The sequence below is a fragment of the Temnothorax nylanderi genome, unplaced genomic scaffold (assembly GCF_030848795.1).
Source record: "Temnothorax nylanderi isolate EJ_2023f unplaced genomic scaffold, tnyl_v1.0 TNYL_tig0127_pilon, whole genome shotgun sequence".
In the NCBI taxonomy this organism is placed as follows: Eukaryota; Metazoa; Arthropoda; class Insecta; order Hymenoptera; family Formicidae; genus Temnothorax; species Temnothorax nylanderi.
Genome location: NW_027249189.1, coordinates 79,911 through 106,491, shown reverse-complemented (window position 1 = coordinate 106,491; position 26,581 = coordinate 79,911). Strand labels below are relative to the sequence as shown.

Here is a 26,581-nt window from a genome sequence, read left to right as displayed (position 1 = left end):
CTTGCAAAAAATATAACGATTTTTTATTGAGGAAAAAGAAAACGCCTTGACAACACCATTATGGCTGTGGTCCATTTGATGCTACAAATGCTTCGAAGCATTCTTCTTCTCCTTTCTTTCAATGAAGAAAGAAGAAGAAAAAGAATGCTTCGAAGCACTTGTAATATATCAAATGGACCGCAGCCTATATCTCATAAGGGAAAGAAAATAGTACAGCACGTGCCATCTACAATGTATATACGTAACTGTTTCCTCATTTCATGATTAAATAATGTCACTGTCGGCAATAAAGTGCTGCGTGAAGAATTTAAGAAAAAATTTTGAAAGCAGCTTTTAATTTTGACAATTAAACTTTTATTTAAAAAAACTGGCAAGATCATAATACAATATCTATTCGTCCCGTCAGATATTTCGCTAATTTTTACAATTATCGATCGAGCGCAAACTTCATCCGTGTCTGTACCATCACGAGTCACGAAGAATGTGATTTATAGCAATAATCATATTTCGCTCAAATGTCACCATGTACATACTATGTATATGTAATTGTAAATGAATTATAATTTTTTTGTTTTATTCGAAAATTTCTCAATATTTCGTTTAGCTCCACCGAGACCTGCGCGCGATCCCGTCTGAAGTTAGCCGCGCTCAGCCCGGAGTGCCCGGACTGCCCCGGACTCGCCAATCGGTTCAATCGTTCGACCATCCCGACCGGTGTCGCACGTACGGTACATACATACTACATACGTGCACACACGCTCGCGCGTCGCGACGGAGCGGGGTCTAAATTCACGTGTCTCGCCCACCGGCCACCGGCCTCCGGCTACGGCAAACGGCAAGTGCAAGGCAAGGAGTCGTTCGTCCGCGACTCGGCGCGACTTCGGGAAAGGAGGTGAGAATCCAGGTAAATGGCGTGTCGCGCGGCGTGCATTCTTCCGGCGAGCGTCCTTCCGGTCCACGGTAAGAGCCAGCGGCTGATTATCGCGCACGGCAGCAGCTGAGGCTGAGGGGAAACACGGCGAGCGGCGCCGAGCGACCACCATTACCACCATATTGTTTGAGGAGGACGACCGGCCCGGCCGAGGATGTTCGTCTGCGGTAGAATCGTCGGCCAACTGCCCGCCAGGCTCACGCAAGCGAATCGTCTCTATCGACCTGTAAAATACGTCGGTACGTGTCGACCATCTGAAAGATTCTCTTCTCCCTTTCCTGCCCTTTCTCTCCCTTCCGCGCCTCTATTCATTCTCGCCGCGTTTTGGACGTCGAACTCGAAGGGACGATCTCGTTTCCCGCCTGTTCTGTAATTTTTCTAGACGACAGAATCGTTTTCCTTTTTTCCCTTCCCCGTATAATTGCCCGTAACTTCATACGCCGGTTGCGTAAGCTTGCGAGCGATAATTGTACGGTTCGATCAATGGAGCTGTGTTTACAATCTTCCACGCGGCGTGTCCGCTCTGAAGTACGCGGCGAATGACATAACCTGGAGCTGGAGACGTAACGCGTGGCTTCTAGATCCCGCAGGGAGAATTGGACTGCGGTCCACTTGACGCTACAAATGCTTCGAAGCATTCCTCTTCTCTTTTCTTTCAATGAAGAAAGAAGGAGAAGGAGAACGCTCCTGCAAAAGCATTTGTAGCGTCAAGTGGACCGCAGCCTTGATCCTCTGGACTTAACGAATCTACGGACTCGAGATTTCATGTCAATTCCGTACTCGATACTCACGTACAGTGACACATTACACAACCCACATAAACACACAATTCGGGAAGAGATAGTACATACAAGGAAAAAAAATTACAGATCAAGAGACATGAACCAGGGCGTACAAGTTTTGTGTCAAAAAACTGTGGTAAAAATTGATTGAAAAACATGGGATATTAGTCTTATCAACCTTTAAAGTCCAAACTTTTTAAAAAGGTGTACTTCTAGGTTTGTAGATGCGTTAATAACTTACCCGAGACGCAAAGACATTCCTGTCTTCTAGGAAAATCACAATAGATGCCTTCCGATGAATCCTCTTTACATTTTTTATATCCTTTGTTGATTTTCTAAAGTAATGATTAACGATATTTTATTGCATATTATATTACTGTCTAGCTATTTGTCAGTAAAGAAACGTTATTTCCTTGATACTTCCTGTATATTCCCTTGTCTAATAGTCTATTTCCTTGATACCTTTCTGTATACTTCCTTGTTTAATAGCTTTGATAGCTTACTGAAAACATTTGCAGGAATTGTAAATATTAGTAACTTACGCCACAGTAGTGATGCAAGCAATAAGAAGCCACCAGGCACCACTATCAGGCCAGAGGAATGTGTGCCTGACTCTAGATATTTCAAATCACAAAAAACAGTTCCTCCCTGTGAAGTGGAAGCGTCTTGTCCAGCTGCTCAAGAATGCAAGCTGAATGGTAGGCAGGAGCAACCGAGCGAGAAAGGCTCGGATCCTGGAAAAAATGGGAAATATCAGTTTCGCTACTGGCACCTACTTGCTGCCTTGATTGTAACAGGAGCCGCATACAAGGTAATACAATGTTTTTACTTGACTGAGAACACTAATTAAATATCTATTGTAACTTTTTTTTTACAGGTGTCCTCATCGTTTTTGTCGAAAGATGACAAAACAGATAAGCAGAAAGGCAAACGTAAGTTAAATTAAGAATTATTTTGATACAATATTTGAAATGTCGAAGAAATATATTACTTACATATCCTATTTATGTTTTCAGAAAAGAAAGAAGGGAGAAATAGATCTAGAAACAAAGTAAAAGTTCCAGCAGAATCAAAATTAATACCTCAGGAGGTACCTTATCTGTTGATAGGTGGCGGAACAGCTGCATTTTCAGCATTTAGGTCAATTAAATCTAGAGATCCCAAAGCTAAGGTATAACACGACAACAGATTTATACTTTGTCTTTTTCTGTTAGTACACAAAAATTTTCTTCCAGGTTTTAGTTGTAGCACAAGAGGAGGAGTTTCCATATATGAGACCACCATTATCCAAAGAACTTTGGTATAACATGGATAGAGAAACAACCGCACAATTACGTTTTAATCAGTGGAATGGAACTCAGAGGAGGTAAATTTTTTACAATATTTAAACTTCCAGTTTTCTGGTAATGTCGTTAGTACCACAATTGTCTTTTTCCTTGCATAATGTTTATATTTATTTTATAGTATATTTTACGAGCCACGAGAGTTCTACTCGAGTGTTACTAATCTCGGTGAGTCTGATAAGGGTGGAGTTGCTGTAGCCATGGGTTGGAAAGTAAGGAAAATCGATGTTGTAAATAAAACTGTGACTCTCGAAGATGGTTATGAAATAAAATACAACAAATGCCTCATTGCGACCGGTAGGTTTTGTTAAAAAAATTTCATCAAACAAAATCAAAATTGAAATTTGAATTTTCTTGTACGTAATTGTATTTACAGGCGCATCACCTAAAAATCTGCCGATATTCGAATCCGTTGAGGATGATATAAAAGACAAGATTACAATGTTCAGAACAAAGGATGATTTTCTCAATGTGGAAGGAAATGTTTCTAATCCTAAATGTAAGAATGTTGTAATTATCGGTGGTGGATTTCTCGGCTCGGAACTTGCCTGCGCACTCGCTAGGAGTTGTAAGTTCCTTTTATTTATTATCAAAAAGTATTTGAAGGAATAATTTATTCATAATGAAACATGTGTTTTATTATAGATAAATCTAAAAATATTTTCCAAATTTATAAAGAAAAGTTTATAATGGCACAAGTATTACCAGAATACCTGAGCGAATGGACTACGAAAAAGTCGGAAGTAGAAGGTGTTCACACTATACCTAGCACAGAAGTTCAAGATTATAAATATAAAAATGGTCGATTATCCCTTGTCCTCACTGGTGGTCAGACTGTATGTTGATATATAAACAATATTACGTAATATTAAGTACTCTTATTGTAATATTAAATACGTAATTAATTAAGTACTCTTATTGATATTAAAATTTTTTATTTTCTTTTGGTAAAAAGATTGATGCTGATCAAGTGATAGTAGCGGTAGGTGTTCAACCAAATACAGATTTGGCAACAACTTCTAATTTAGAGACAGAGCCTAAGATAGGAGGATTCCTTGTTAACGCTGAACTGGAAGCGAGAAGCAATCTTTGGGTTGCCGGTGACGCCGCATGTTTCTATGATGTCAAACTTGGTAGAAGAAGAGTTGAACATCATGATCATGCGGTTACCTCCGGAAGACTAGCGGGCGAAAATATGACTGGCGCAGGTAATTTAGCAAGTTTATATATATATATATATTTTTTTTTTAATATCACAGTTTGTGAAAACATTGAAATATAAACGAATTTCTTTTTCCAGGTAAACCTTATCTGCATCAATCGATGTTTTGGTCAGACTTGGGACCTGATGTAGGATATGAAGCGATAGGTATTATAGACTCATCCTTGCCAACTGTTGGAGTTTTTGCGAAAGCGACGGAAGCAAACATGATGGCAGCTAATAATCCTAGCGATGTAAGTAATCCTCAAAGTGAAATGTGATATATCTAATTGTAAATCTATTTCTCTTGTTTTTTCTCATAGGAACAAAAGACACATTCTGAAAACTCGCTATCTAATGAAACATCGGAGTCATCGATGTCACAAATTGTGAAAAATGTTGATAGCACAGAAGAAGAAAAGAAAAATATATCTGGAGATAATAATGTAAAGTTAGAACAACCTACAAAGTACGACGATTTTGGGAAGGGTATTGTTTTCTACCTGCGAGATGATGTTGTAGTAGGAATAATGCTGTGGAATATCTTCAATCGAATGTCGATTGCCAGACGGGTAAATTTATCGTCATTAATCTGTTTCTATCTCTGTTATAATTTTTTTCAAATAGTCCTGATTTATTCGGATACACTCAAAATTATATGTATAACATGTAATTTAAATAATTTAACATAATTTTTATACTATTTCAGGTTCTTGCAGGAAATACGAAGTATGACGATTTAAATGAAGTAGCGAAACTATTTACAATCCACGAAGATTGATTATTTGGTTAACAAATAAGAGAGAGTGAATGACAATATTAAGAGATTTCTGTATCGTATATGTAAAAAGCTGTCTGACTTCTGTGTGTCCGAGGTATTATCATTGGAAAACTTGCAACCGAAAACTCGCATATCGTTGAATTTCAGGTAAATGCGAATTACATGAATACCAGTCAATGTTATGTTGTATACATGAAGATTTTTAAATACAATCTGTACACAATTCTCATACACGTGCAAAGTGTACATATGTTCATTACGGCTAAGATAATTGGAAGCATTTAAATAGAAAGAACAGATGAATTTTTATTAGTTACAACGCAATAGTCAATTGTTATTCGTTATATACATACATTGTTTTACTGATGTACAATTATCTTACAATTAGTGTTAAAAATTTATAAGATATTTTCTTTTGCATGAATACGAATGTTTTTTTAATAATGTCGATAGTACGTATCTTTTTTTCTTGTTTTTTTTAAGTTACCAAGGTGACGAGATATGCATATCTATATTTCGTCTTCTGAATTTAAATTTTTAGTCATTGCCGGTAAAACCCGATTTCTATATCGTTGACCTAAATTATCCATGTACGTAATGTAATTATGACAGCGATACTCGTCCAATACCTGTAGAAAAATGCACTTGGCAAGTTATTTATTATTGACATTAAATGTAAATAATTCTTAGTATATTTCGTGTGCATACCATATTTTCCGGCCACATTTTTCTGCTTGTTAAATCCTGCAGTAACTCTTCCTGGCAGAATTGCAAAAGTGATACGGAATAATACACCATATAGTCGGACGGGTACAAAATGCAAATTGCAAAAAAATGAACTATTTCACTCCATGGAAGAATTCCCCAAAAGCATTGCGATAACAATCTATTGAATATCATCCACCAATCGATACCGAAGACATCCTTTTAATATGAAAATCAGAACGTTATATTTTTAGGTAGTTTAACTAAATTCTTTAAATGATAAAATTCAATCACCTTCAATCCATATTTGATGTTTGGAAGCTCGATGTTAACCATGGTTTCTAAAACTTGCATAAAAGTGAACTGCGAACTAGTGCCTTCGTTATTTTTTTCATCAATAACTTTACCCAATTTCGGCCAGAGAAGCAGTGTCGATGGAAATTGAATTAATTGCATGATAAAAGTTTTGCACCTATAATTAATTATTACTAATTAGCATATTATTTAACATAAAGAGAAACAAGACCGTTTTGATATACAATCAGTTTAAGAGAAAATGCCATTTTCTTCTAAACTGATTGTATATCAAAATTATCAAAACGGTGTTTCTCTTTGTATTGTTTATTTACGTCGCCTGAAAAAGATGTTTAGCTTATTATTAACCGGTTATTGCGATAAATATCACCACATATTTCAGTGGTCGCATTGGTAAGATCCCTGTCACGGATTGAGGGAGGTTCCAGGTTCGAACCCCGGCTGAGGTGATATTTTTCGCAATAAATTCTTTAGTGATTTAAATAGAATGCTATTAACATCAAAGTTAAATTGATTATCGAAGGATTAGGGGGGAAGGGGATCTTACTGTTTCAACGGAAGCTGTGTTTTAAGTTCGACAAATAATCGGCGCGTAGTTTACTAGGTTGGAAAATATGTGTACTAAATACACACACAAAATATTATTAGGCTACCAAATTTAGCTCTGGAAATGTCATTTTCTTCTAAACTGATAGCATATTATCTAGTTAGCTAATTAGCACATTATCTGACAACTGGTCAATGATGAAAAAGAAATATTGAGACGGGTTGACGATAAAAAAGAAACGTTAACTCGGTGAAAACTAAGTTTTCAATCGGAGACCTGCCAATGATGATATCTGATTAGCTTGAGTTAATCATTTGATAGCTTTAAAATGCTTGTTTAATCGATTTTCTTTGCGATTAAAATATCGCGAAGAGATGTTGATTAAACAAGAACTCTGCCACTAAATGTGACCATACCGGAAATTAAACAAGGCTATCAAAGGATTAATTCGCGGTCAGCTGAGGCTCAAACTTATTTTTTGTGCTAATGATTTGCTTTTTTTCTGTAATAGATGAATTATTTGAAGTTAATGTATCAAGTTACATACTTATCCAGATTTCCATCACAGATAATGAACACTGTTGCCAAGAACCAATCAAAACCTTCAAATCTGCTCGGTTTATTGTACTGTATGAATATGTAGGCAGAATGAATGAATTTCTTCAAATTCTCCTGATTGTCGTTATTATTTTTTAAAATCTCTCTTTGTTCGGCATAATTCAAAATAATGTTAATTGCGTGTATGTCTTCTGGGAGCCAATAGTCCGTGTCGTACGTTATATTTTCTTGCCATTCAAATTGTTCCACCCATTCCGCAGTTGGAATGGCTTTGTGCATTTGACTCAACAAGTTCATCATCATCGAATTCTAAGGTAAAAATTATTTTCCTAATTTTTAATTCCAATCACAATTGAATTGTATATAACATTTATTTTTGTGAAATTACCTTAATCGAGCATCGCGAGGCTTTATGAGCCGCTCTAACTTGCAAGACCCAACTAATATCTAGCAATCCGGGCCTCTCCTCCTGCAGCAGATCGCTTAGCTCCGAATCGCATTCGATTTCCCGATAATCCGCCATATCCGCGTATACTCTCGGAGGTGGAAATTCCGAAAAAAGTTCATATTCCTCAAATGGGATCACATATTGCTTTCTTTTATATGTCATGTAATATAATTTTAATAAAATATTATGTCTCAGGAAACTGGAATCGTCAATTATGTATTCCTTCCTCGGCTCTGGCTTATCACCACCATCACCGTCATCCTCGTCCTCTGTCTTCTCATAATCTGTTTCGTCAGTTTCATCGGTTTGTTCATTACAAACTTCAATTACAATCGTGCTGTCTCTCTGAATATCTAACAGCGCTTCCTAAACATTGTATTTATTATTACGTATGTACAAGTATAGCCACTCTTCCATCGCGTGTAATGTACTACCTGGAAGTTCAATGAGTTTAATAAGTAAGCGCAAACGTCTAGGTTCCAAATTACTGTATTCAACGACAGAAGAGCTAAATGATGGTAAGTTGAATTCTTGTCTATCGCAGCCTGTAGTAATTCAGACAAATTTGAGGGATAATCCTTTTCCTCGTCATTATCCAATTCGCTATCGGTCACCATAAACGCGGCAAAACCTGTTAATGGATTTACATTCAGAACATGTACAATAAGAAATATTGTTATAGTTGACCAAGTTCTTTACAATTAAAATTGAGGGAAAATAATGTAAGTATATGTAGAAGTTCGTCGATGTTTTCTCTATCCCAAGGGTCGTAAAAGAATCTGGGATCCTCCACGTTTGTGCAAATTTTTGACAGCAAAGTCGACAGAACATGGGGCCCGAGATCTGCGAGCACATTATGGCCCAGGTCGAAATAACCAGCCGATGAGATGAAGCTGATTATATCGGTGGAACTCCAGATCACTCTTAGAGGAGCGATTGATCCGCGGATCAGTTCCTCGAACACCAATTTATCATTGACGAGCGCTTGCAATCCGAGCGGTATCGATACCATTTTTAGTAAAACTTTTTTGACAGCACTATAATAAAATTTCAGAGTCATTATATATTGTTACGAGCTTAGATTTTCAAGGATATCAAATCTGTTTTTCTCCCGACTGCTGCCAACCTTCGGTTGGTTCTATCTAAATTACCTATCGAGTTGCTGAATTTTATTTTCGTTCTCAACGCTGCACTTGTTGAATCTTTTGTAAAAATTAGCGACGGCTGGATAGAACTGCGTCTCAATTTGTTCCTGCGCGGCCTCGTAAACGTCGTAAACATTAAATAATTTTTCTACCAGATTAAAGGAATCCAGGATACATTTTATATCCATTATAGAAAACGGCTGTTTCAATAAATTCGACGCATACCGCATTATGATCGCGACTGGACACTTCGACGGTGCATTCTCGGAATTTGTTGTATGTTCTTTACAATTTGTAGTCAAAAATGCCGGACCATCTGCCGCGTCCACCATGTGAGAAATAATATTTAATGTATGCGGCCAAATCTTTATATTATTTTCAGAAAGAGGTATCAGGCGGCACAATGCAGCATGATAAAATTCAACATTGTATAATACGTCCGAAACATTGAGCATGTTTCGAAGAGCATTGCAGGAAGTATTGTACACGCCACTCGGTGCCTCTGCTGCTAATTTATTCAAAGAGTTCGACAATTCTATCAAAAAATCAGCCACGTCAAATGGCGTTGTTAACGAGCTCTCCGCGAGCAATTTTCTGCCCGCTTCATAGCTGCAGAGTTGCGAGACGAAGATCAAGGAATGCAGATAAGTTGCAGTTTCTATCGTATTTCCGGAAATACACAGCTCGTTGCTCTCATCCATGATGGAGATGGACAAGGAACAGGGTGTTTCTGCCAAACCGCTGTTAACGCAGTCGACGACATTTTGCAGAAACGTCGGAGACTTGGCCAGAACAGCGATGAAAGTCCTTCTGGTAGAGAGACTATGAAGCCACCTCTTGCTCCATTTGGCCTGCGGCTCCAACACCGAGACGATATTCAGCATGTTCAAGGTTTTAGGTTGCAACGAGTTGCCAAAGCTATGCGTACTGAGAAATACTATAAATTGCTCTATTACATCTTCCACAGTCTTGTCGCTGTGCCTAGTGTTCTTCAACATTTCCTCCTGATAGCGGATTATCAGATACATTATGTTAAACAGTTTCTCGTGCAGGAAAAACTTGAAATTAATTCCGGAAATTAGAGTGGGCAGAGTCTCGCGCATTTTCTGCGAATGATATTGTGCGTTGAACGCGCTCAATAAATTCTCGTAGGTATGATGCATTTGTGAGCAATTCAGCAACTTTGCATGTACTTGCATGCTGGCCTCGAATATAGCTCTGTTATCGTCCGTGAGACCGTCCAGCAGCGTCTTCTGGAGAACGTCCCACTGAGAACTGTTATTTATGTTGGACAATTCGATTTTTAATAAAATTTCATAACCAGCCAGTCTCACGTGGACCGGTTTGTCGCGACTGATCTTGTCGATGATGCAATTGTACTCCTCTCCGTTTCCTTGCGGAGAGGCCCAGTCGTCCGCCGTGAGATCACTCGCGAAGGAATGGGATGATTGTGATTGCGACGCCGCGGATGAGGGTTTCACCACCACGTATTGCTCGGCGATTGCCTTTTTCATAGAATTTAGCAAAGCGGCCATGTCCTTCGAATGCGTGAGCTTGTAGGCGATATCGCTAGGCACCTGTTCCTTGTCTAAAGAGTTTTGTATAGTTTTCCCGAACTCCTTTTTCAAGCATTTTCTTAGCCATTTCTGAAGATCCGGTGGTACACCTTTGTCCATACTTATTTACCTAAGCTATTGTTATGTAAGTAAAATTAAACAGGTGCAACGAAACGCACGTGTCTAAACTGTATCGCTAGCTTTGACATTCGTTGTCATAGCAACTGGAGGTATACACACATACAAAGGCATATACATATGGAATATTCTTTGTGAATAATCAAAAACCACATGATACAATAAAACCTTTTATAACAAAATTATACAAGATCGTTAAACATGTTTTACAGGTCATATAACATTAGTTTTACTGTATCGATGAATAAATCTGCCGAGTATTATATGTATAGTTATTCAATTACGTAATTCAATTAGCGTGCAGGTACTATGATATTCGGAGACTTGGAGCGTAACGCGTTAATTCCACCTTGCAGAGAACAGACTCCCACGACATTGCATTTTACCAGAAAGTCTGCAAACTGTTAGAAAATACATTAGAGTAAATCTCTCCTCTCACGATTTTCTTTTACACGACTTACTTACCAACGCATTGTTTTGATCGTGTGGTCCAATAATCACAACGACACTGCTTTTATTATCTATCAACGGTTTTGCGTGCGGCCCGAGTGTGTCGACGTGAGTTTGAGATAATTGCACACTTGTGAATGGAATGTTAATACTCCCGAGAATAGCACCTCTCTCGAATCTGTTAAAGATGGATTATTAGTTTAGGGAAATAAATCCTCTGAGGCAGAATTTTTTACTACAAACGAATACTTACTGTATATTACTACGTACATCAACCACTATGACTTTGCTCGGCGAGCTGTTATAGAGGTTTAAAAAGTCGTCTACACTTATCCTTGGCATTTTTTCGGTTCCCGCTTCGGGCTCAATCCAGTTTGCATCCTGCGAAGTTCAGAGTTTTATAATATGCTAATTGGTAATTAAATATCAAACATCAATTGACACTGTACCTTGGCTGTATTATATTGGTGTTTTCTGTACGTAATACTAGCGGGTGTGTTTTGATACATTGTCATGGAATCCTTAACGCATAATTCTATGTCAATCTCGGGCAGATCAGAAAACAGGAGAATACACTCGTTGAAACCTGACATTAGTAAGGGGTCTCGTAGTTGTTTCAATATCGCTAATCCAACCAAGAGAGGAAACGATGAGTCTCCTAGCAGTAGTTTATCCCATAGATGCAATATCTTATGTAACGGAAATACATCTAAAACATTAGTAATCTTTAGTGTGATTATGGCGATTAATATGACGTACTAAAGGCGTATTAACAGCAAATCTTACGTGAAAACATTGTTAGGAACCATGGTATTGCGAAGAGTTCCGGTACAAAGTTTATGGACTTTAGATGATTCGCCAATTGAGGATCGTGGAACGCAATGATTTGGGAGAACTTGCCCAGGTATTCCTGTATCACCGCTGAGTTGTCTTTCAGGAAGAACTTATGGAGATATTTCGGTATGAAGGTCGACAGACATGCGAAAGCTCGAGCTAAAACCCAATTGCGTGATTAGGCGTGAAATTAAGGAACACAAGTGTGCGTTGGTTACCATACCTTCGTTATTAAAATTTAGATAAAGGAACGGTGCTGTTAGTGAATCGAGCCCTTGCCAATAGACGTAATGTGGATTATTTCTGACCCACGCCTTTAGCAATCTTTGCAGTCGTTCGTGCCCGGCACCAGACGACAGTAATTCGCTATATTGATGACATCTCGGTATATCCACCTCTATCTAACAAGTTAGTAGCGGAATGTATTTATATGTCGAGCGTCATATTACGTATAGCGATTATACCTGTCGATCAGTATGCGTTGGCGTTTCCTTATCAATCATGTCATAACGCTTCCGAATGTCGCCGGTGATACCGAGCAAAGCTGCCCACACGGCACCTCTAACCGGAGGCGGTATATCCTTGTGCGCTTCCTCGATAATCGCCTCCTGAGTGAGTGGATAAGCCTGCAGAAGTCTATCAAACAGGACAAGCCTGTAAAACTGATATTCCGTATCGCGCTCCCTTATGATTAATGGCAACTGACACGCAGCATTCGTTAGATCTTCCTGTGCCTGAACTCGCATTCTGTAACGTCAAATATTTATAATACTTTTATAATATCGAGATAAATATAGGACGAGAATAAAAGTGAATGTACTGACTGATTTGTCAACCAAGGATAATTTGCTATGTATGGGATGTGAGCTAAACGCTGGCGAAGAGTCTCCATAGGAACTTTTACGACTCTTACGTCGAGTAGACTAGCGGTGTCCCTCTGGCCAAACATTTGGCCCAGTAGTATGACTAAACTGAAACAGAAATTTTAAATATTCGATATAATCCTATTGAACGATCTGTATCAATGATTATTATACATATACAGGTATGTTTGAAAATTACTTTGGAATAGACAAGATAGGCGGTCTCGATCTGATGAGACTCTGCTTTTTTAGATCCACGGTAATATCTCCACCGGCCAATTGCCACAAATAATATAACTCATCCATTTTTCTAACAATAACTTTCTTATAGAGATTTTCTCCCTTCTCCTGCGTATTTCTCGTTAAGTGTTCCGCGAATATCGGCAGTTCCAGCAATTCCTCTGGAGTCTTGCGCTTAGTAGAATGAATTTGCAGACACGAATCTACGAATTCCTTCAGCTCTTTTGGTAACTTCTGCATAATATAAAGATACAATGTTATAAAATATATGCCATCATAATGTAAACAGCTTGTAATGCATGACAGACAAATTCATACTTCATAAACGTGGAAACAATTGTTTTCCCTGGCAAGACGTTCGAATATGCTGGTATCACACAATATTAAGCTCAGAACTTTCCTCAAGCACTGGGACAATTTTACGCCAGGCCAGACGGGCTGCCCTAACAGTTGCTCCGCTATAATCATTCCCAGAGACCAGGAATCTATCTTAACACCACTTGGACTAGGAGTCAGAAATACCTCTGGTGCCGTATACTTCGGAGAACTGGAAAGAAGAATTTTATTTGAGATTTTACAACAAGCTGGTAAATCTATCAATATCCATATCAGTAAAGGAGACTATTTGAAAATACCCAATTGGGAAAGACACATTCTTCCCTCCGTCTGTCATGTAATACAATCCGTAATTGTACAACTTAACATCACCGTTTTTCTTAATCAATATATTATCTGGACTCAAGTGCCTATGCACCAGATCTAATTCGTTCATGTGCCGTAGCGCTAAGAGACTCTGAAAGGATATCTTGACGATCTCCTCTGTACTTAGGTCATGTCTGGTGCTCAACGGATCTCCACTGTATTCCGTAACGACCACAATCCTCTCTACAAAAATAATTTGCGCAAAACAATTATACGGTCAAGCAGACAAACTTATTCGCAGGTGTCAAAGGACTCACCGTGCTTGCTTCGAATTATATCAAGATACGGGGAGAGATGGGGATGGTGGACGGTCTTTAGAAACTGCGCCTTCCCGTAGATGGTTATCGAATTCGGCGTGAGCGGCAGACCGTTGCTGCCGCATACCTCCACCGGGTGACTTTGCGCGAAGAAAGTCATGCCACCCAAACATCGTTCCTCGTTCTCCAAGAGTGCGGGACACATGGCGTACGTCGTGTACGTGAAATTCCATAAATCTCTCTCCGATCATACGAGCCGACTCCGCCGTTCTGACTCGAATTTCCTCAATTTCCTGTCGCTCGTCATTACTGCTGTTCTCCGCTCTCCTTATGACATACCCGATGTCCGCCTACTCGTCGTTTACACTTTACAGCTGATGCCATTTAACAGAACACGCACTAGAAGCGTAGTGCACAACTGCACAAGTGCACAAGTATCTCGTGTAGGAACGGCGCCGATTGGTATTATCATATCACAATATGATAAGAACGGCGAGTCATCGATTGTGATGCTGCAAATTTAATATTAAGTAGATTCATCAAATAACTGTAAAAAGACTGATAATTTCTTAGAAAAATTACTCACATTTTTTTGCTCTTAGGGTTATAACAATGTAATTTTCTGAGATTTTTTGTCATTTTTGTTGCAATATGTAAATATGATTTAATTAAGACATAATATGTATATATATATTTTTTAACTATATATGTAGTATACTTAAATAATAGAAAAAATAAACTGATTAAATTAAATTAATTGTCGGTAATTCTATAAAATGTTAAAGTTGCGTATCATATGACGGTAAGAATCCTGAGAAGAGCGATCAAGTCGCTATAGTAATAATCATCCGAGGGACCTAGCATCGAAAGCGAAGCGTCAGTCAACTCAAGTCAGCCTGTCAGCCAAGGATTCACGTCAAGGCTCGAGCCTCGAGGAAGGTTTTGGAAGACAGTGGATTCTTGCTGGCGATTTTGATTCACAGTCCCGTTCTCAATGAATTCAGATTAACGTAAGTAATTGCTCGATATAACAATGATAACAAGTACACATTCTCATCCCGATATCTCGTTATTCATACTCGTGTTTATACTTTTTTCTGCTCCATTTCCGAGCTACTCTCACAACTATGAATATTTATCATTATTTTCTAATTTTCCCATTGTTTTTATTTGTTGTAATGTCCTTTTAAATGCATTAATGCAGCACGCAATTATTTCTGAAATGATTGATCGACAAGTTTGACACGTACAAAAATGATGTAAGTTTAAAGATACTGTGTGTATTGTGTATGTTGCTTTATTGCAAAGGAAATCAAATTTGCATAATAAGAAGGAAATAAATATGTGATACATTAATAATTAATGTTACAACAAACAGATATGGACAGATATAAATCTGACAAAACTACAGATGGTTCTAGCTTTTGAATCCAAATTAATTAATGCAGATTTATATCTGTCCATATCTGTTTGTTAATGATTAATTAATTTGGATTTAAAAGCTAGAACCATTTGTAGTTTTGTCAGATTTATATCTCTCCATATCTGTTTTGGTTACTGTAAATTTCGTATGATATCGTGGTTTACTCGTTTCAATAAATAAAGGAAAATTCTTTCACAATCTAGTTGTTATGCTAATTATGAACTGTCTCTTACAATTTAATATTAACTGGAAGACAGCGGCAGGAGACAAGTTCTTATATGTATACATGATCAATTGCTTTGTAAAGCTCGGACGTTAGGTTGAAATTAAAACGAAAACAACACTACATACGTCGCTTTGTCATGAGAATGTAAATAAAGAATGTAAATAGAGAACATAAATAGAGAATATAAATTCAACTGAGAAGTACTGAGAGCATAAGCACGACTAAGTATTATTTCGATATGGCATTTAACAGTTACAGAATCTCGTCGGATTAATTTGCTGGGACATTTATAATGTCTTCGGTCCAGCGTGCATTTGCTCACAAGTTAAGCAAACAGCATGCCGCCGATGTGAGGCGGCAAATTGCCACTTCTACCTCCTATTCTCGTGATTTATCCAAGAGCGGTAGCAGTGTATCAGGATTTTCTTCCACGGTATGCACAGTCTTCTTTGGAAAACTGGCATGTAAAGAGATTGCCAATAATCTTGGAGTAAATTAATATTTAATTCCTTATATGCAGATGTCCCTGTGCGAGGTATTAGAACCACTTGATTACGAGGAATTCTTGGGACAGCATCAGTCAGTGCTGGACCGTGATCCTTTAAAACCAATACTAGATTTTCCACCGGGAGACGTCGAATTGAGAGTCGTAAAGAGGAAGATTCGAACAGAGGAGCCAGTAGTACCGCACGAATCAATGTAAGAAAATAGTCGAAAGCGCTATTAATTACAATACAGTTATTTAAAACTTGCCATCCATTCTTTATTTTGATCATTTGGCTTTCAGTGATACCGTGTCGCCTTATGTGAAAAGATGCATTGAGAGTTTTACTTCAGACTGGGTCGTAATACATCGTAAATACAAAGGTAGAATCTCACCTATCGCCAGAGACAGATTGCTTCAGGATACACCTAGACAAGATTTCGAGGTATCTAGTGCTGGAGATAAAATTAATTTATTTGTGATAAGCAGGAAGTGAAAGCGATTTATCTTAATTAGGTAGATCAAGAAGATGCAAATGGCTGTGTGTCACCGAACGAGGAGGATGATTTGTCCAATTCCGGAGATACTCCGAGAGGATCTTGGGCAAGTCTGGATTTGCGGCATTCGCAACATGACCCTCTTCTGCCGAATTTATTAGATCGTGTTTGCCTCGAAACGATCGATCAGATGAACGAGCAGAAAAGATTGGAGGATCGACAGGTACAGGATTATAAAGCGGCAAGTTTGTCCGTTTTATTTCGATTAAATATTCTTAATATTTGTTATTCAATATTTTATTAAATATTGAATATTTATTAAATATTTGTTATTAAATATTTTATTAAATATTGTTCCGGATTCGGCGTTGCTGATACATTCTATTCCGCGATACTTAGACAACGAGTAACGAGTCCGTAAGTCAACAACAGCGTGTAATCGATCACGCGTACACGCGTCTCCTACAATCGTATCACGCGCTAGTCATGCTCCCGCATACCTGCGCCGCTTCCGAACTCGAAGGTTTTGCGTGCTGTGCGACGATCCGGCGAATTTAGTTTCTGTATGACGGGCCTGCGATAAAGACCGATCGGTCATGGGATTGCTCGCGCCGTATATTGTGCCGCCGTTCTCCTGCGTTAATACTAGGATGTGCGGGTGTGATTATCCAAAGATTAACAATCAATTGGATACCGGCCTCCCGTGTTATTGGGAGCGAGCTGGTTTTGGCGTGGAGCACGCTCTCCTTGCAGGTCCAAGAACTGTTTTCAGCTGACGCAGCGAAAATCTGCGTCATCGCGCGCAGCAAGATCTCCGTTCGCGCGTTTCAAGATCTCCGTTCTATATTCGCGCTCCTCAAGATCTCTTTATTCGCGCTGATCAACGCTCCGTTCCGTCACGCGCCGCCCTCTTTTCCATTCGTTTACGCGCTTTGTAGTTACGCTCGTGCGAGTCGAAATCCGCTGGTGCTCGGAACTATATTCCGTTAACGGGCTTTCGGTCCGTCGGATCGATCATCTTTCTGTCGGCGTTTATTTTGTAGTCTGTGTACGTAAATATAGATATTGAGATTAGCGATAATTCACTCGCGAGTGAATTGAGAGTGTCCCGTTTAACCGTCGAACCTTCTGAAGGTTGTCCCAGACTATCCTCATACATTCCTCAATTAAATATTTTATTAAATATTTAATAAAATATTGAATAATAAATGTTAAATATTATAATGTTAATATTAAATATTGTATTTATTGTTCAATATTTGACTAAATAATTAAATATTTATTTTTCAGGAAGCCTTGTTCCCGCTTTACTCTCCTCCGACTTCTCCTGACGACGAGTGGCAAGAAATCAGCGTTGCCCCGGAACCTACAGAACCTTTTGCTCATAAAATTCTCGTAAAATGTCTGCAATTAAAGTTAGAACTAGAAGTGGAGCCAATATTCGCGAGTCTCGCATTATACGATGCTAGAGAAAAGAAAAAGGTATGATATTTTTTATCATTGAAATTACAACTTCAAGAATGCATAATGCTAATTACAAATTGTTATATTTCAGATGTCCGAAAATTTCTACGTCGATATGAATTCAGAGGGATTGAAAAGAATGCTTGGAGGACACATCGCTTATAGCGATGCAAGTACCTTAGCTAGAAGTTGCGTTTTGAGCATCAATAAACCCAGTCCCGATTTGTTTCTTGTCGTACGGCTCGAGAAAGTATTGCAGGGCGATATATCGGAGTGTGCCGAACCATATTTACGCGAAGATAAAAATAAAGATAAGGTAATAAAATGTTAAAATAAAATACTGATGCATTCAAAATGGCAATTTCTCATATTATTGTCTTATTCATTTCCGTATAGGTCAGAGCTGCCGCCGCTGCTGCGTGCGAACGCCTGGGTCGTTATAGAATGCCTCTCGCGTGGACTGCAATTCATCTGTCTGGTGTAATCGGAGGCGGTGGTGATACGGATAGCACTGGCAGTGCTGGATCTTTAGACAGAAAGTCGGGCGGTCTGGAACAGTGGCGAAAGAAAGTGGAACCGCCGACGCGACGTGGTTCGCTGGAAAGACGGAGTTCGGATAAAAGACGTAGTTGGTCGCCGGACGATTTTGCCAATTGCCTCGATAGCTTTAGGTTTGTATAATGCTCCATTTTTCTATCGAAAGGCTTAACTAACATCTTGATATTCTTATAGGCCCATTACTTTAACAGTCTCGAGCTTCTTCAAGCAGGAAAGCGAACGACTTCGCGATGAAGATCTTTATAAGCTTTTGGTTGAACTACGAAGACCTGGTTCCAACTTGAAACGATTAAAATGCTTACCAGGGATATTGAAATTGGATCTCAGCCCCAGACCCGAAGAACTACCGAGGTGTCTTGATCCCGACCTTAGAAGATTAGTTCCATATCCGGATGAAAAGAATCGACCGGTTAAGGAGATACTCGAGTTTCCAAGCGAAGTTGTTTCGCCTGATTTAACGTATCGTAATCTTCTATATCTTTATCCCAAGGTGCATATCGAATAAAATTGTATGATCAATTATTTCTTATTAATTATACGACATGAGAAATTATATTTTATTATGTGTAGGAAGCAAACTTCAGCTCCAGAACTGGCTCAGCCCGTAATATCGCTGTAAGAATTCAGCTTATGGGAGGTGAGCAAGAAGCCGACGCGCTTACAGCTATCTTCGGCAGATCATCGTGTCCTGAGATGACGCATGAATACTTTACTTCCGTGTCATACCACAACAAGAATCCGAATTTTTACGACGAAATCAAGATGAGACTACCCGCGGATTTAAGTGCGAAACATCACTTATTGTTCACTTTCTATCATATTAGTTGCCAGAAGAAAGCAGAGCAACCAAACGTCGAAACGGCGGTCGCGTATACAGTAAATTTCAATCAGTAATTAATAAAACCAGGACTTAGTAATTTGATTGATGAACTAAATATGTAAAATTTTATTTATAGTGGCTACCGCTTCTAAGAGACGGTCATCTCCAATCAGGCGAATTCAGTTTGCCTGCTATGCTAGATCCGCCACCCGCAAATTATTCCTACATCGCACCCGATGTTCTTTTGCCAGGCACTCGATGGGTGGATGCTCATCGAGGGGTCTTCACTGTCATATTGGAGCCTGTTTCCAGCGTTCATCCGCAAGACAAATATGTCGACAGGTAATAATGTATTATTTTTTTCCTTTGTGCGAATAAAAAGATATGTAATAATTTTTTACATAATTTCCACATTACAGATTTTTATCATTATGCGGCTTTTTGGAAACCGGTCAAGTTCCGCCTCGTATCGGCGAAGCGGGCATGGAATCAGAATTGAAATCAGCTCTTCTCGAATTAGCGCGTGCCTCGCATTCCGCCTTGGTGCGATCACTTCCCCAATTACTGGATCAATTACTGTGTCTTCTAGTGCGACCGCCAACATTACCGTCTCAATCGTTGAACGTTGCCGCCACCATCTTCGAGGCTCTGGGACTGCTCGTACGAAATATCACCAATTTACCGGACGGTCAATTGGACGCGCATGGAAGACACGCGCTATTGGCCACCTACATCGCGTATCAATGCTCTTTGCCAAGCATGACTCACAACGGGGGCGTCGTGCGAGCACAGAGCAATCCCGATCTGCCTCTGGAAGATCTGGAGATGGAGATCCACTCGCGGGGATTGGACAGAACCGCGTCGATGCGACAGGAATCCCCCTCGATCAACAATCATCCCACCAGAAGACTTCTACACGAGGAACTTGCCTTGCACTGGGTTGTATCCACCGGTCAGGCACGCGAACTGGCGATAACTCATTCCTGGTTCTTCCTGGAGCTGATAATGCGCTCTATGGTTGTCACGCTGTCTGAGATGGCGTCCTTGGAGGCACTGCGAAAACTGAGATTCTCACCGCAGTTCTGCGACGATGTCGCGACGCTCACCGCTGCATTAACGTCTGAGGTGATATCGCGCTGCGGCAAGGAAATCCGCGTGGCGTCCAACTTGATATCGAGCCTTGGCAATTTCCTATCCGACCTGCTATCCGTGATGGACAGAGGATTCGTGCTGTCGCTCGTTCGCGCCGCCTGTTGCTCGCTGTCGGATGCGTCAATGCATATTCCCGACTCCGCAGCGTTATTCGCTCTGAAACTCGATCTCGTGAGAACAGTGTGTTCGCACGAGCACTATGTAGCATTGAATCTTCCCTTTGGCACTGGCTATACGTCGGGATCGGCTCCGGCATCGCCCAGTCCATCGACTGGCAGCTCAGGCAGTCTGATATCCACTCTCGTGCCTGGGGATAGAGCCCGGTTTTCGGAACTCAGTCAAGAATTCAGGCAGCAGCACTTCCTGGTCGGCATCGTTCTGTCCGATCTGGCAAACACCTTGGAGATACCAAATCCGATGCTACAGAATAAAGCTATTGGGACCGTCCGACATCTTATGAGCTGCCACGATGCTGATGCGCGATATTCCGATCCTGCGGCGAAGGCTAGAGTTGCCGCGCTATATCTGCCGTTACTTAGTATCTTGATGGATGCCTTACCCCAGCTTTATCATTGGGACTCCAAAGACAAAAGCGTTTATCCGGATGAATCCGGATCGATCACGCAATCGGTAGCATTGGCTATTGCTGGCGGAATGTCGGCGGACACCGCGGGTAATCAGTGCCGTGTATCTCTGAGTTCCGAAGCTACTCGACATTTATTAATGTGTGCCTTATGGGTGCTGAAGGGATTAGAACGAACTGCTCTAGCACAGTGGTGTTCCGAACTCAGCGCGAGACGTATTCTGAGCTTGCTGCAAGTACTGAATATCGCCACCGCAGCTTTCGAGTACAAAGGCAAGAAAGCACTTAAAAGATTGCCACCTCAAGCAACGGCCACCAGCGATATTAGATCGCGACTGGAAGACGTGATTCTCGGTCAGGGAAGTGCCAGGAGCGAAATGATGCTGCGAAGAAAGGAGAGAGTGACCGGAGACAAATTGAGATGGCGCAAAGATCAAATGCCTTACAGGTACAAATATTATTATATTATTTTAATTTTAATTTTAATTGAAGTCAATTATATATATATATTGATTCTTCAAGATCTTGCGAACTACCGGAAGGAAGAGCTGTGGAACAAGACGCTCATATAGAAGGAGCCTTAGCGGCTGAGGCTTCTCTTGTCGTATTAGATACCTTAGAATCCGTAGTTCAAGCTGACGGCGGTGGAGGTATTCGTCGACTTTTTATTTTACTATTTAAATATGACAAGATAGATGAATCAAACGTTTTAAATTACTTAGGTGCGGTTGTCGGTGCGGTATTGAAAGTGTTACTAAGAGCGTTGGCTAGAAACCAAAGTACTTCGGTGCTTCAGCACATGTTCAATACACAGCGGGCTTTAGTCTTCAAGTATCACAGCGCATTGTTCGACGAGGAAAGCGAGCGCTGCGGGGATTTGTGCTTAACATTGCTCACTCGATGCAGTTCGCCCTTAAGCGCTATTAGAAGTCACGCAGCTGCGAGCCTGTATCTGCTGATGCGACAGAATTTCGAAATTGGGAATGTAAGCTGTCATTGAGATCTCGTGATGTTGTGAACTATGAAGCGTTGTTTTAATCTTACATTCTTCACAGAACTTTGCGCGCGTCAAGATGCAAGTCACAACGTCCTTATCTGCTCTTGTTGGAAGAGGAAGAGCACCTAGCGAGGGTGCGTTACGTAGGGCCTTGAAAACGGTGTTGGTATACGCCGAGAGAGATACGGAGCTTTCAGACACGAGTTTTCCTGAACAAGTGAAGGATCTACTATTCAATCTTCATATGATCCTCTCTGATACTGTTAAGATGAAGGAATTCCAAGAGGATCCTGAAATGCTCTTGGATCTAATGTATAGGTAAGATTTCTGAATCTTAGCAAACAATTTGACTTAAACACTTCGAGTGCCAAGCACATTTCGAGCGTGATCTCTGCGGGGCCCAAGAGTGAATTTTTGATAGTTTTGTTTTAAATATATATTCAATGCACTGCAAAAATAAGGTTTTATTCAATATATTTATAAGTAACGAAATTGTTTCTACTTGAGTGAATAAAATCGTCACCTATAGATGGGTGATAGGGCCCCTGCGAGAACTTATGCGTCACTCAGATCTGAGTGACGTGGTACTCAAAGTAAACATAACGAGCTAAGGGATGTATCTAAATTTTGTTTAGAATCGCCAAGGGTTATCAAGGATCGCCTGATCTTCGCCTGACTTGGCTCGCAAACATGGCGCAGCAGCACATGGAAAGGAAAAATCACACGGAAGCAGCAATGTGTTTGGTGCACAGTGCCGCTCTGGTAGCGGAATATCTTCATCTACTCGAACCTGGTGGCGGCGGTCGGCCCGTAGGAGCCGTTGCTTTGAACGCCGTAACACCGAACGCTTTAGAGGAGAGCGCCGTCGGCGATGACGTACTGGCCAGAAGGGAAGAAGGGCTTTGCTTAGGCCCTGATTTTTCAGAAAGTGGATTGGCGGGTTTATTGGAGCACGCGGCTAGCTCTTTTCACGCAGCTGGAATGTACGAAGCTATTCCTGACGTCTATAGGGTGTTGCTACCTATAGCAGAAGCTGCACATGACTACAAGAAATTAGCTAACATTCACGGGTAAGAAAATTTAAATTGTTTAGTATGATATGGAGGGCACATCTTTTTCAAATTTACTGCATAAGATATTATTTCGGAACTTTTTTTTTAGTAAACTTCACGAGGCATATACGCGTGTGGAACAATTGGCTGGCAAGCGTGTCTTCGGGACGTACTTCAGAGTTGGTTTCTATGGCGCCAGATTCGGCGATCTCGCCGGCGAAGAGTTCGTTTACAAAGAGCCAACTTTAACAAAACTCCCGGAAATATTCTCGAGACTCGAGAACTTTTATGCCGAGAGATTCGGCGCGGAGAATATAGTTATAATAAAGGATTCGAATCCTGTGGATCCTAGCAAGCTGGAACCGGACAAAGCTTACGTACAGATCACTTACGTGGAGCCGTACTTCGAAGCACACGAGCTTAGACACAGACCTACAGTTTTCCATCGGAATTTCAACATAAGTGAGTATTGATTTAGACAAAATATTATTTTGTGATAACAGTAATTAATTATACAGTAATTAACAATTTGTTTCGATAATGGCTTTTGTTTTTAGAACGATTTGTTTATGCGACACCTTTTACTCCTGGTGGCAAAGCTCACGGTGAATTACGTGAACAGTGTAAACGGAAGACTATATTAACGGTGGCGACACATTTCCCATATCTGAAAACCAGAATTCGAGTTGTGGCTCGAAAACAGATAGTCCTGAGTCCCATCGAAGTGGCAATTGAAGACATACAAAAGAAGACTGCCGAGGTATTGATCGATTTCTCACATCTTAATATTTTTACAGTACACATGTAATACATTTTTATGTAATCTTAATTAGGTGGCTGCTGCAACCGCTCAAGAACCACCTGACGCAAAGATGCTGCAAATGGTCCTTCAAGGTTGCATTGGCACGACGGTTAATCAAGGACCCGCTGAAGTAGCGGTCGTGTTTCTTTCCGGTTTGCGCGAACAAAATGCGCAGCCGACCAGATTGCAGCACAAGCTTCGTTTGTGTTTTAAAGATTTCCAGAAAAAGTGTCTCGACGCTTTGCGGCGCAATAAGAATCTGATTGGTCCCGATCAGCGGGATTATCAGCGGGAGCTGGAGAGAAATTATCAGAGATTGACCGAGAGATTGGCACCTCTCATTGCTTGGAGGTAAGAAGTTTTAATTAAAAAGATACATATCTTTTCAAGTTTATCACGTTAAAGAAATTTTTGTTATGCTGCTACGTAGTGGACCGTCCTTAATTAATCAGCAAGCTGTACCGTCGACTCCTCCGCGCTGGTAGGGAAATGAAACACTGCCATAGAAGCTTACCAAAGACTATAATGTATCCAATTATTAATCGCGTGTATTGTCATATAGCTAATTCTACTTTTAATCACTATTGTGAAGAATGTACGTACGTTGAATCCTTGTTTTATAACAGGATTGAAAAAATTCCAAGTTATTTATAAAATAAATATATATTTATTCAAAAGAATTAAGTATATGAGTTATATTGTTTATAATTTATATGAGTTTTATATACATGTTATGAGTTATTAGATAAATCGACCTTTGTGGAAAAAGGAATAAAATAAGGATAGCATTATAAAAAATTGTCAGATTTCCAAATTTGTTACCACTAAACGATCAAACGTTTTTAGAACAAGGATTCAACGTAATTTATTTACATAATTGAAATTTTCATACTTATAAGCACTTAAGTATTACGATACGTTGTGACCATCACATTAAATGGATTTACATAGATATGGCCGGGCATTTATATTTAGAATTTATATTTTTTTTATAACTGATAAATCTATTTTTGAAAAAATCAATTTTTTATGGTAGATTCCCCCAAAGAGTTCTATCGATGACTTATGACTCAAATGAATTTTGTGTATGCAATTTACGTGTACGAAATTTAGTTAATTTAATGAAATTTGGTTATAAATTATCTGGCATCTGTACAATATCTTGATGATTAAATTCAAGATGTCTCTCTAGATGTTGATAGATATTAGCTGCTGATATGCTCAAAATTTCTTTACAATGTATGCATTTTATGCTCTTCAACTAAAAGAAAAAAATTTTTCCAAATCGCATGAGACTTCGGACGGCTACGTTGTTTTATTTTCTTTTTTCTTATTAAACACACATACACAGGTTGTTTGACTCTCTACACTGTTAATTTTTTTTTACATTTCTTACATTTTATATATTTTAACTCGGTGAAGTCTTTCCATATCGGGTGTCTTTTTTTTTGGTCCACGGTGTCCTATCTCATTTTTTTTCTATTAAATTTTCTATTAAATTATTTTATTAATTCTTTGTCCTTCAATCGTTTTCTCAGAATGCAGGAAAGAGAAACCTAAATCAAGGTTTTGTTCGTCTTCAGCGCTTTTTTCTTCTCCTTGCTGTTCACGCGATAGCACAAATTCTTCCAATTTATCAGCTGGTGTCTGACTCTCTTGTTCTGATACAACCAGATACACAGGCGCAAGAAAGACCGATGTACTCGTACTCTGAACATTTCTGTACATTTACATACATTTCTTTACAATAGGTGCTTTCTATTTACATCAAAATTCAAATAATTCTCACTTGTGACGTCGTTCTACCTTTTTTGGCAATTAATGAATAATAAAGACAGAATGACATTACAAGTGAGAATTATCTGAGTTTTGATGTAAATGGAAAGCAACTAATGTATGCATTTTATGCTCTTCAACTCAAAAGAATGTTTCCAAATCGGATAAGACTTCGGACGGCTACGTTGTTTTATTTTCTTTCTTCTTATTAAACACACACATACACAGGTTGTTTGACTCTCTACTCTCTGTCAATTATTTCTCTATTACATTTATTACATTTTATATATTTTAACTCGGTGAAGTCTTTCCATATCGGGTGTCTTTTTTTGGTTTACGGTGTCCTGTCTCATTTTTTTCTATTAAATTTTCTATTAAATTATTTTATTAATTCTTTGTCCTTCAATCGTTTTCTCAGAATGCAGGAAAGAGAAACCTAAATTAAGGTTTTGTTCGTCTTTAGCGCTTTTTTCTTCTCCTTGCTGTTCACGCGATAGCACAAATTTTCCCAATTTATCAGCAGGTATCTGACTCTCTTGTTCTGATACAACTCAGATACACAGGCGCAAGTATGCATTTTATGCTTTTCAACTCAAAAGAATGTTTCCAAACTTAAGTTTCAATAAATAATATGATACAATAAAACACACTAATTATTTATTATTGTATAGTATAAAAATAATTATATTTATACAATCATTATAATGCTCATATTCTTTTATAATGTAATGTAAAGAAATATTCTTTTTTGTTATTATAACAAACAAATCGTCACCATTCAATCATATAATGGTACTAAGCCTTTTCCTTTTATTAGAGCAAATAAATTACCGTCACTTTATTATCTTAAATAATTTATGTTTTTGTTTTAAAATTCAGAAAATAGAGCGATATAATCCGCTCTTAAAAAAAATATGAGATATTTAACTAAAATTTCTTATAATAATCTCA

General features: G+C 39.2%; 4 protein-coding genes across 4 annotated transcripts; 2 read left to right on the top strand and 2 right to left on the bottom strand.

Annotated features, from left to right (window-relative positions):
- Positions 1 to 649: 649 nt before the first annotated feature.
- Positions 650 to 5,732, top strand: Aif (Apoptosis inducing factor). Its single transcript, XM_071713640.1, has 12 exons — positions 650 to 1,170; positions 2,232 to 2,524; positions 2,591 to 2,645; positions 2,730 to 2,884; positions 2,949 to 3,079; positions 3,178 to 3,353; positions 3,433 to 3,624; positions 3,702 to 3,892; positions 4,012 to 4,264; positions 4,357 to 4,511; positions 4,581 to 4,829; positions 4,967 to 5,732. The coding sequence occupies exons 1-12, from the start codon at positions 1,086 to 1,088 to the stop codon at positions 5,036 to 5,038; spliced, it is 2,007 nt and encodes a 668-aa protein (XP_071569741.1). The 5' UTR covers positions 650 to 1,085; the 3' UTR covers positions 5,039 to 5,732.
- Positions 5,325 to 10,478, bottom strand: LOC139776742 (protein broad-minded). The gene is made up of 8 exons (XM_071713641.1): positions 8,763 to 10,478; positions 8,311 to 8,648; positions 8,046 to 8,242; positions 7,552 to 7,977; positions 7,153 to 7,472; positions 6,038 to 6,215; positions 5,747 to 5,962; positions 5,325 to 5,667 (listed from the first exon to the last, which is right to left on the bottom strand). Exons 1-8 carry the CDS (start codon positions 10,430 to 10,432, stop codon positions 5,548 to 5,550), a joined length of 3,465 nt encoding a protein of 1,154 aa, XP_071569742.1. The 5' UTR covers positions 10,433 to 10,478; the 3' UTR covers positions 5,325 to 5,547.
- Positions 10,479 to 10,607: 129 nt separating this feature from the next.
- LOC139776747 (TBC domain-containing protein kinase-like protein) lies at positions 10,608 to 14,236 on the bottom strand. The gene is made up of 12 exons (XM_071713643.1): positions 13,797 to 14,236; positions 13,473 to 13,722; positions 13,156 to 13,384; positions 12,797 to 13,071; positions 12,559 to 12,705; positions 12,199 to 12,481; positions 11,958 to 12,135; positions 11,687 to 11,893; positions 11,350 to 11,609; positions 11,154 to 11,281; positions 10,916 to 11,078; positions 10,608 to 10,851 (listed from the first exon to the last, which is right to left on the bottom strand). The coding sequence occupies exons 1-12, from the start codon at positions 13,999 to 14,001 to the stop codon at positions 10,744 to 10,746; spliced, it is 2,433 nt and encodes an 810-aa protein (XP_071569744.1). The 5' UTR covers positions 14,002 to 14,236; the 3' UTR covers positions 10,608 to 10,743.
- A 418-nt stretch (positions 14,237 to 14,654) lies between these two features.
- Positions 14,655 to 24,806, top strand: Zir (dedicator of cytokinesis). Its single transcript, XM_071713672.1, has 20 exons — positions 14,655 to 14,806; positions 15,698 to 15,878; positions 15,966 to 16,144; positions 16,233 to 16,374; positions 16,446 to 16,649; positions 17,717 to 17,908; positions 17,982 to 18,206; positions 18,287 to 18,561; positions 18,623 to 18,938; positions 19,019 to 19,324; positions 19,405 to 19,610; positions 19,688 to 21,451; positions 21,526 to 21,653; positions 21,726 to 21,988; positions 22,059 to 22,318; positions 22,636 to 23,070; positions 23,162 to 23,514; positions 23,610 to 23,812; positions 23,886 to 24,205; positions 24,285 to 24,806. Exons 2-20 carry the CDS (start codon positions 15,738 to 15,740, stop codon positions 24,337 to 24,339), a joined length of 5,967 nt encoding a protein of 1,988 aa, XP_071569773.1. The 5' UTR covers positions 14,655 to 14,806; positions 15,698 to 15,737; the 3' UTR covers positions 24,340 to 24,806.
- The last annotated feature ends 1,775 nt before the right edge of the window (positions 24,807 to 26,581 follow it).

Bases quoted from the DNA above. Each gene is read 5' to 3' on its own strand.
- Aif (XM_071713640.1), top strand. From the start codon at position 1,086: ATGTTCGTCTGCGGTAGAATCGTCGGCCAACTGCCCGCCAGGCTCACG. The intron at 3,080-3,177 runs GTAAATTTTTTA...TTTATTTTATAG, and splicing joins TGGAATGGAACTCAGAGGAG to TATATTTTACGAGCCACGAG. The intron at 3,354-3,432 runs GTAGGTTTTGTT...TTGTATTTACAG, and splicing joins CAAATGCCTCATTGCGACCG to GCGCATCACCTAAAAATCTG.
- LOC139776742 (XM_071713641.1), bottom strand. From the start codon at position 10,432: ATGGACAAAGGTGTACCACCGGATCTTCAGAAATGGCTAAGAAAATGC. The intron at 8,243-8,310 runs GTAAAGAACTTG...ATCCATTAACAG, and splicing joins ATTTTCCCTCAATTTTAATT to GTTTTGCCGCGTTTATGGTG. The intron at 6,216-7,152 runs GTATGTAACTTG...AATTAATTATAG, and splicing joins TGTGATGGAAATCTGGATAA to GTGCAAAACTTTTATCATGC.
- LOC139776747 (XM_071713643.1), bottom strand. From the start codon at position 14,001: ATGTGTCCCGCACTCTTGGAGAACGAGGAACGATGTTTGGGTGGCATG. The intron at 12,136-12,198 runs GTATAATCGCTA...CTAACTTGTTAG, and splicing joins CAACGCATACTGATCGACAG to ATAGAGGTGGATATACCGAG. The intron at 11,079-11,153 runs GTAAGTATTCGT...CATCTTTAACAG, and splicing joins GATGTACGTAGTAATATACA to ATTCGAGAGAGGTGCTATTC.
- Zir (XM_071713672.1), top strand. From the start codon at position 15,738: ATGTCTTCGGTCCAGCGTGCATTTGCTCACAAGTTAAGCAAACAGCAT. The intron at 17,909-17,981 runs GTATGATATTTT...GTTATATTTCAG, and splicing joins ATGCTAGAGAAAAGAAAAAG to ATGTCCGAAAATTTCTACGT. The intron at 19,611-19,687 runs GTAATAATGTAT...TCCACATTACAG, and splicing joins CAAGACAAATATGTCGACAG to ATTTTTATCATTATGCGGCT.